This window comes from Helianthus annuus, chromosome 6 (genome assembly GCF_002127325.2).
Source record: "Helianthus annuus cultivar XRQ/B chromosome 6, HanXRQr2.0-SUNRISE, whole genome shotgun sequence".
Classification (NCBI taxonomy): Eukaryota; Viridiplantae; Streptophyta; class Magnoliopsida; order Asterales; family Asteraceae; genus Helianthus; species Helianthus annuus.
Window position 1 is genome coordinate 66,379,727 of NC_035438.2, and position 10,104 is coordinate 66,389,830.

General features: G+C 37.0%; 1 protein-coding gene across 1 annotated transcript; it reads left to right on the forward strand.

Annotated features, from left to right (window-relative positions):
• The first annotated feature begins 599 nt into the window (after positions 1 to 599).
• On the forward strand, positions 600 to 3,167 carry LOC110892381. Its single transcript, XM_022139547.1, has 2 exons — positions 600 to 1,248; positions 3,160 to 3,167. The coding sequence occupies exons 1-2, from the start codon at positions 600 to 602 to the stop codon at positions 3,165 to 3,167; spliced, it is 657 nt and encodes a 218-aa protein (XP_021995239.1).
• The last annotated feature ends 6,937 nt before the right edge of the window (positions 3,168 to 10,104 follow it).

Below are 10,104 nucleotides of genomic sequence, written 5' to 3' on the forward strand. Positions count from 1 at the left end.
TATACCTGCTCCACTGGTTGACCCGTCTTTTGAGCCAATTCCTTGAAAAGATAATCTCTAATTCTTAAAAGCTCATTCGCCTCATTTTAAATATCATCAGCCTGAAAATCATCATTCAGTTTGCAAAATTACAAGATTGGACATAAAAGTAACCTTTTCTTGACAAGATCATATGTTCAAACCTGACCACGAGCCGCTCCAGCCGGTGACTCTAAAGCAATTCTTGAAAGAGGCATCGCAAATCGTTGACCCTTTAAAATGTCAAGATATTTATTAAATGTATCAAAAACACATTGCTAATTAATATACCATACAACCCACAAAATGTATTAGTAACTGTCTGTTAGTCAATAATATCTTTCGATATTATTGTCTTATTTCCATTCTTAGGCCCATCAAGATTGTATATATTCATGTATTGCTTCATTGTAAAAAGCCAACATATTGTATAGTTTTACATGCTATCAATAACCTCTGGCCAGATCTAGGTCTCGCCAAACATCCTGCGTTCACCATTCCCTTTAAAAATTTTCTTTCTGTTCAATTCCATGGGTGACAAATCCAAGCCACCTGCACCCCAAACACTCCATCCCGTCTACATGGTAACGAACATCCAAAATAAAGTCCGTGTTCTTGATGGTGTCAAAGTCTCATACCCGTCATGGGTCAAGCTTTTTACGCTACATGCCGAAGGGTATGATGTGGTCGACCACATTGACGGTACGCAGGCCCTGGCCAAAGACGCTGCTGACTTTGCCTCGTGGAAGAAGATCGATGCTGTTGTACTACAATGGATTTACAGGACACTCTCGGACGATTTATTAGTTCGGGTCTTGGAAGACAAATCCACTGCTTATGAAGCGTGGGAACGGGTCAAAAACCTGTTCCTAAACAACAAAGGCTCTCGATCCGCCGCGCTACAACACGAACTCACTAACCTTACCCTCTCCGCCATGCCCGATCTTGACTCTTATTGCCAGCGTATTCGCGAGCTCGCTGATCAGCTGGGAGCTGTTGACTGCCTACTCACAAACACTCAACGAATTCTTTATCTTGTTCGCGGTCTACCCCGTGAATACGATACAACTACCTCAATCCTGAATCAGTCTCTTCTTCCTTGGGAGACTGCCATCGACCAACTTCAAGCTGAAGCACGCCGCATCGCGGCTCGTGAAAACATTGCTCCTACACCTCTTGTGGCTGCCGCACCACCCTACCCAACCGTGACCGTTGTCACACCCCGACCGCGTAAAAACAACGAAACCGTGGCGGAAACGTTGGGGGAGTGGAGTGGCAGAATCATTGTTTCACAACCATGGATTCAAAAGTTTTGTTTTATTAAGATATTAACATTAAACACTGTCTTGACATTAAGTTAAAATACAACCACATCGTCTAACATTTGTTATTTAGTCACTAAGGCCTCGTCCAATCCTAAGTGAGCATGCATCCTACTTGTAATCAACATCATTCGACACCACCTGAAACATATGTAAAAGTAAAGTCAACAAAGAAATGTCGGCGAGCACATAGGTTTTGTGTGAGTGTTAGATTCATGGCTCGTTTATATATTAAAATAAGTCGTACAACTTCGTAAATTGATATTAGTAAACCGTTTTTTGTAAAACATTTGTATTGTAAAATAAATAAATAACCAAGTCTATATAGATTGGTTATAGTTTATAAAACCTTGATGCCATGAATCTTAACTCAAAACATTTGTTTAAGTAAACAACATGTAAATCGTTCTCGTAATAAAACTCATATGGTTTATATCGTTTCGTAAACATCGTTTGTGTGACATCGTTTAAAATCGTTCGCCCAAGTGAACTAAATAACGCTACGGAATGTAATGTGGTAAAAGCACTTATATATAAGAAGTACCAGCGGCGCATCTACCATGCTTTTATCAAATTAAACCCGTCTCGTTATCTATGATGGTGCATTACGTCTATTGACTTCGTCTTGTATCATGTTATAGGATAGGATAGGTTAGAATAACCAGTGCACGAGGTTCGAGAAACGAGAAGTGGTTAAATAGCATGTTGGACCGCTTATATGGACATTGTCCATAAAAGCGATCCACACAACTTACCTGGACCGCTTTTGTGACATGTACGTATAAGTGGTTCCAGAATTCTATAAATAGGTGCATGGTTGATTCATTTGTAACGGCTTGGAACTTGTAACGAAGTGCTGCCGAATTGCTTCCAGGTTGTAAACATTGCTAAAATCAATAAAGTGAAGCATTATATTTAGTTTGAGCATCTAATTCACTGATTCCGCCTTTGAATTGGAATACGACTCTTCTGATCGACTCATTCAGGGTCAACAACGATCCAACAAGTGGTATCAGAGCTCAGGAAGAAGAGTTCAGCTCAAATTTGATCCATTTTCTGTCTTCTACACCTTCTTTTTCGATTTAGACAAGTTTCCATGGTTAAAATCGGACGAATTTTTCACAGGACGTGTATTATTGGACGATAACAAACCCTTGAAACTTTGAGACTAAAACTCGAACTAAAAATGGACAAAACAGCCTTCGAATGTAGGTTCGCTTTTTCGGACATAGTTTGAACCGCTTTTAGGTACATTTGAAGCTTGAACCGCTCCAAAAACGTGTTTGAACCGCTCATCCGAACAAATTAGGACCGCTCATTTGTACATTTGTTAGTCTGGATCGCTCATAACTACTATTTGGACCGCTCTAAGAACAACATTTGAACCGCTCGAACGAACAACATCTGGTCCGCGTTTATGAACCGCTCGTATTACATCTTTGGACCGCTCATAAGACAATTTTGAACCGCTCAAAATTCGTGATTGATTTACCTGGCCCGCTCGAACGACCATACATTGGATCGCTTATTCAGACATTCTTGACTCGCTCGAACGATCACATTGCTGAACCGCTTGAAAGTACATTGTTGTTTGGACCGCGTATTCAGACATCTATTGGACCGCTTTTCTGTCAATTTGTACAATCAGGATCGCTTTTATGGTTCTGATTCGTTTTGCTCATTAGTCAAAACTAGTGTTCGCTCATACGATCGATCTGATTTCGTTCAAGTGTCAAGATTATTTCACAACGTCGAGTGTTAGTGTATTTCAATTTACTTGATATTGTTTGAACTGATTAAATTTGTTTGTTGCTTCCAGGTCATTGATTTTCAGGTATTCAAAGATGTCGAACAATGGAGAAGAATTTTTCAACACATTTTACAACGCATTTACTTCCGAATCGTCAGAAAGAAGAACTGAGATGAGAGAAGTTTCAAAAGAGATATTAGAAAATTTGAAGTTTGAAAATATGTATGGTAGTCAACAAAAACCACCGAAATTGATGAAAGTCGAAGATTACAATTGGTGGAAGAATAGGTTTGAAGGTTGGGTGAAAGCTTTTGCACCGGAGAGTTGGTTAAAGTTAGTGACTGAATACAAAGCACCAGAGAAAACAGATGGAGGGGCTATCGAAGAGAAAGATTTTACAGAATTGGATGTGAAGCATGTTGTGGCTGAATATAGAATGATAACATTGATCAAACAATCAGTTAGAGAAGATATCATTTCATTGCTTGAAAACGAGAAAACGTCAAAGAAATTATGGGAAGCTTTGGAGAGAAAATGCATTGGGAGTAATGAGATTGTTAAAAACAAGAAAAAGTTGTTGCGTAGAGAGTTTGATTTGTTTAGCTGCATGAAAAATGAATCGGTTTGTAGTATGCTTGAAAGGTTTGGACATTTGAAGATGGAGTTGACAAGGCATGGAATTAGTTATGATGAAGATCTGATGGTAGATAAGTTGTTTGATTCGTTACCAAATGATCAGGAATGGCAATATTTTGCGCTTATGTTGAAAAACACAATTAAGCCAGAGGAGTTAAAAATTGACTTACTGATTGAAAGGCTTGAAAGCCATGAGTTAGAATTGAAGAGATCGAAAGTCAACATTCCATCGCATCAGCAGAATGTGGAACTTTACTACAGAAGTCGTATACCACAAGCTGGGTCTCCAAAAACAGCTTTTTCTGCTGAAAGCTCGAATTCAGTGAACAAAGAAAGTCTTCACAGTGGTTATCACATTGGTTCTACGTCTTCTTCAAATCAGTCTGATGCGAATTTTTCGTGCAATATCGCGATAGATTTGAAGAATGGACAAAATCTTAATGAGGAGACGGCTAAGCAACAGATGGTCTTTTTGGCGTCAGTATTGGAATCATATGAAGGTCTTGTTGCAGGTAAGATTGGAAATACCAACTTGACTAAAGAGGAGTATGATCAAATAGATCCTGAAGAAATGGAGCTGATGGATATCAGATGGGCTATGGCAAGTACTGTTAGACGTGCACAACGTTTTATGGAGATCACGGGGAGAAAGTCGATTGGAGGGCCATCTACCAAATTGGGTTTTGATAAATCCAAGGTGACATGCTTTAAATGCAAACAAAAAGGTCACTTCAAACGCGAGTGCCGTAATTCATATGTTGCTGATGACTCTGAGAATCCTTTCACTGAAGATTATTACAAACGAGCAATTTACCATCAGAACAAGTCTGAGCCACCAAGATTAAAGCAGCAGGAAGAGAAATCAAGAGCTCTTGCGGTCATTTATGATGATGAAGGTTATGACTGGAGCAAAGAAGTTCTTCCGGAAAAAGATGCTGTTGGGTATGCATTTGTTGCAAATGATGAGCATGATAAATGGTGGAGAAGAGACAGAGCAAGATGGGAGATTGGCAAGTTGTATGCTCCGTTTCAAGAAGCACAGAGAGCTGAGAGGTGGAGTGAAGAGTTGGAATGTTATTTGGATCCGTATGGTAATCCGGTGGTTGATCCAGCAAAAGTTGATTTTGATGCGGTAACTAATGCGTTTCCAAGTGAAGGCGTTTACAACACAAAAAGGCTCTCTGACAAAAATTATTTGGTAGAATTCATGAAAGAATTGAAAGAGATTTTTGAGGCAAGCCTACCGAAGGTGGTAGAGATGAAGAGGAGAAAAGAAGAAGATTTGAAGAAAATGATTGAAGAAGTCGAGGCTGTGGTAAAGATTGATGCTGAAGAAAAGACTGAAAAGATACAGAAGACAGAGGCAGCCGATGTGTCGTCGATCACTGAGGTAAGAAAATTTTCTGACTCATTAAATGATGAAGTGATTGTGGATAAAGAAAACAAGTGCAGGAATTGCATTGAACAATGCAAAAACTGTACTGAAAAAGAAGATAGATTAAAAACAAAAGTTGCTGAAATGCATAAACTTGAAAATGCTTTAAAAGAAAAATGTAAAGAAAGAATTGAATCGGAACAAAATTTGAAATCAAGAGTCGAGAAATTAACACAAAAATGTGAAAATCTTGAAAAAGAAAATATGGTTTTGAAAGAAAAATGTTCTACAAAATGTGTTGATTGCATTGAAAAAGAATCTAGATTTCTAGAATTACAAAAGCAATATGATTCTTTAAAACGATCAAGTCAGAGAATACAAGAAGCTTATGATACTTTGAAGAGCCAAGTCAAGAGTTTTGATCAACGTTTGTCTGAAACTTTAGTTACTAAAGATTTGTATGAACGCCAGTTTAAAGAAAAGCAAATTGAATTGAACAAGCGTATTGATGAAATTGCTAATCTTAAACAAGTCTTGGCTAAAAAAGAAAAGATTGTTACAAAACTTCAAAGTTATCATGATTCTTCGTACATTCTCGAACGTATTTTCAATATCACACCTGATAACAAAGATACTAATGTTTGTAAAAAGGGTATTGGTTCAGAATATCATCAGGTACCACCACCATTGAGAGACAATTATACTTTTTATGATGAGGAAAAGGTGGCAAAGGGTTTGAACATAGCTGACCAATTACCTGACAGTATCGATGTAACTTACACCAAATCTGATGATGCTGATGATTCAGAGGTGGTATGTAAGGTGGTTGAAAGTGTTTTGAAAGATGAGTTCACAAAAGGTAAGTCTGAATCACAGGATGAAGATGAAGGAAATCTTTATGATGGATATCTGAAAGATACGAAATCTGAGAAGAATTTGAATGATGATTCAAAAGGATTGGTCTATACCATGATTGGATCGGACAAATTATTCTTGGATGTGGTTTTCCCGATTCAGAATGTGATTTCAGAGAAAATTGACAAAGTTTTCAAGATGGTTGAAATTGAGAAGTCTGAAATGTCGAAGTTTGCTGGTAAAGGTTTCAAAGGGTCGTATAACAAACCTGGGTATAAGAAGAAAAATATGAAGTCTGGTTTGGGGTATAAGAAGAAACATAATCAAAACAGAACTAAAAGGCCTAATTTTCAGACAAAAATGACTTTTGTTCAAGGAAAAAGTTTCATTGAAGAAGAAAAACTCAAACTTGGAACACAATCTAATGCAGAGTTTGAGGATATGAAAAAGAAACAACAACAGCCAAAAGATGTGTCAAAGAAAGTGTGTTTTAAATGTGATCAAATTGGCCATGTTGCACGAAAGTGTGGAAATCTAAAGTTTGCTGATGGTGAACCACAAGAATCTGACAGTGTGAAACCGAGGTCAACCAGATTTGATTCGAGACAAACTTGGAGGTTTACAACAAACAAGTTTGCCTCAAATCAAAATTGGAAATCAAACTCGAACAGGCTTAATTCTAGACAGACCTGGAATTCTCACACATCCAGAATGAGAACATCCTGGAGTCGGAAAACATCGGTTGGTGTGACAAAACCTCAAAAGATTTGGAAACCTAAAAATGTTGTTCAAACTCAAAAGGTTCCGAAAGAAACAAATTTTTACAAAAGAGGTACTCCGAAAGGTCAAGTATGGTCTGTTAAGAAAAGTGTTGAGTTGATAAAAGATGAGAAACAGAAACAAATTTGGAAACCAAAAACAACTTCTGAGGAATTAGATGTGGTTGCTTATGATGCAAACGTTCTACCGCTTAAGGCTGAAAATTTTAAAATTCAGGTTGCTAGAATCAAGGTTACACCTAAGGCTCCTGAGGCCTGGGTGGACACCATGTTTGATTAAGTGGTTGGAATTGCCGGAGCTTCCTGGATAGCGAAGCATGAATTGGCATCTATCTTTATTGTTTGAAATTTTTATGACAAATTGTTTGTGTATTTGATAAAGTTTGAATGTGCAGGTACTAGATGCAGATGAAGATTGTGAGAGTATTGCACAGGAAGAGATTGAAGATCCCTGGTTTTGGTCAGACAGGGAGTTTGTTGGTTGTTTTGTATGAATTTGTGTTGGTTTTGATGATTGTTGTTTGTTTGTGGTTGTTTGTTTGTTTGGATTGATGTTTGTGATGTTCGTTTACATTGAATACGTGGTGATGGACTATGCCGAAACCCTCACGGCGGAACAAACATGATTACTCACAGGTTGAAGAATGGTTTTCTAATAGTCAAAATCAATGGGTTGTAAATCATGGGGGTACGTTATATTTTCTGCAAAACAGAGCATGAGATGCAGAAAATGGATGGCGAGACAAAGCTATCAGTATCGGTTTGTCAAATTTCTTTAATGGTTTTGCATTTTAGGGGGAGATATATTGTTTGAAAATACAAAAACATTAGAAAATTTGAAAAAGCCAAAAACATGATAAAATCAAAAATTTGAGTTTTGCGTAAAAAGAGGAAATGATAGTACATCAGCAGACAGTTACAGTCAATGTTTTAAAAACCGGTATATACCGGCCGGTAATACCGGTAATACCGGATACCGGATGTTGAGGCGGTACGAAACTGGCCGGTAATTCCTTGAAACGGCATTCAATTTAAACCGCCGGTAAGTTACGAAATACCGGTATGAACCGGTGTACCGTACCGGCCCAATGTAAGTTTTGGGTTTTTTTTTTTTAACAATTTTCAGCCCATTAAATTTACCCATAATATTAACCTAACGGCGTTTTTATCATCTTTGGCATACTCATCAGTTGATCAAAATTCAAACCAGCATTCATTCAGTCAATAGTTCATCCCTTCATCTTCTTCAACCTTTCCCTCATTTGAACTACTAAGTATTACAGTCTCTTTCAAACTTGCAGGTTTAATGTCTAGGTTTTAATGTATAGGTTTTAATGTGATTTTTGCTTTCAAACTTGATTTAATGTATTTAATGGAATATTGAAAAGCTATCCAACGTGCAGGTTTATTGATAGAATATTAAGATGTAGGTTGGTTTAATATGTAGGTTTTAATTGATTTATTCTTTTAAAAGCATATCAAACGTGCGAGGTTAATATGGAATTGATGGAATATTTATGGATTCACTTTTGGATTGTTTTTAATTTGTTATAATGCACTTTGGAATTTTTTTTTTTTTTTTTTTTTTTTTGAGTTGAAGTTGCAATTTATGAAATTATAGAGTTAACTAGTTAATCCGGTTGAACCACCCGGTACAACCCGGTTCAACCGGTTAAACCATTTTTAAGCCCAATCCGGTACGATTAAAATACCGGTTTTTAAAACACTGGTTACAGTATGCTAAAGAAATGTAATGATTAAATAGCATTAAGCAGTCTCACTGATGATATGTCGATAGGTTTTTATACAATTAGTAAACTTTTTCGGGATATAAACTTAAATTCATACTTGCTTATTTCGTAGGGGAACACTACTTGGATATATAGGTAATCCCTGAAATCTCGTTTGAAAGGTCTCGTATTCTGATATACTAGGTGTTTATACTCTATGATGTCTGGGGTATTATTCCGGGACTTCTGCTGAACGGTAGTTCTGACCTAGTCCTTGGCTAATACTTTCACCAAAATGCTTGAAATATAGCATAAAGCCCTCAGCTGATTAGACGATAAAATTGATAATCAGTTGTTGTAGCTGAAAAGATTCTCTAAAGGGAACACACTGCAAAGTCGAAGCTGATATCTCTCTGCTGAACGGAAGTTCTGACCTGAGATCCCTCAGTTCTCGCATACCCTAATTTATGTACAGACATCATTGTAGTATTCTTACCTGTAAGACTGAATATTAGGATTCTGGATACGGGAGTATATTCAAGAGGTGGGACACATGAATGAGGTTAAGTCTTAAAATATCTAAATCGTATCCTGAAACAGTTGAAATTTGTATGAAAATTTAAAAGGATCAGTATATCGACAATCTAAGTGAATTGTTTAATTCTAAGTATGATTTAAAGCTTAACGGTACTTGTGACTTGTCATAAACTGATATGATCCTCTGACGCATACTCAAACAAAAATATTGTTTGTAAATATTGTTTGTATATATTTCTTTACAGCTTTATATTTTCAGAAAACACAAAAAGATTTTGATTTCTGCGTTATTTTCGATAAACCGATGTCTGAGTTGCTGAGTTTCAAAATCTAAGTATGTTGATTGTGTTTCTGAAAAACAAAACGAGTTCATTAATTTGAAACTTGATATATTCAAAAACATGTATGATATCTTCAAGGTCATTAATTTGAACTTGAATGATAATTTGTGAGAGAATTGGATTCTTTATATTGCCATATCTGTTAAGTTTGTTGACAGGGGGAGTGTATTAGAGAACATGTTTAATGATTTTGAAAATATTGTTACTTATGAATGTTTGAGAATTACAGGAAAGATTCAGATTACGATCCCGAAGAGCCGAGTCTAAGGGGGAGTCTGAAGATAAGTTGTAACTGAAAAGCAAGGTGATGATCTCTAAAAGCACAGAAGCTTGACGAGAGGGGAGCCTACTGATGATGAAGTTGTAAAGATGATCAAAGAGAAAGATTAAAGGATTCTTATATGGTTGCAATCTGAACAAGTTGGCAAAGATGATAAAGACTGAAGAGGTGGCATAACAGAGAATGTTCACTGAAGACTTCGTCAATATCCGAGGGGGAGTCTGTTGGTGCATTACGTCTATTGACTTCGTCTTGTATCATGTTATTGGATAGGATAGGTTAGAATAACCAGTGCACGAGGTTCGAGAAACGAGAAGTGGTTAAATAGCATGTTGGACCGCTTATATGGACATTGTCCATAAAAGCGATCCACACAACTTACCTGGACCGCTTTTGTGACATGTACGTATAAGTGGTTCCAGAATTCTATAAATAGGTGCATGGTTGATTCATTTGTAACGGCTCGGAACTTGTAACGAAG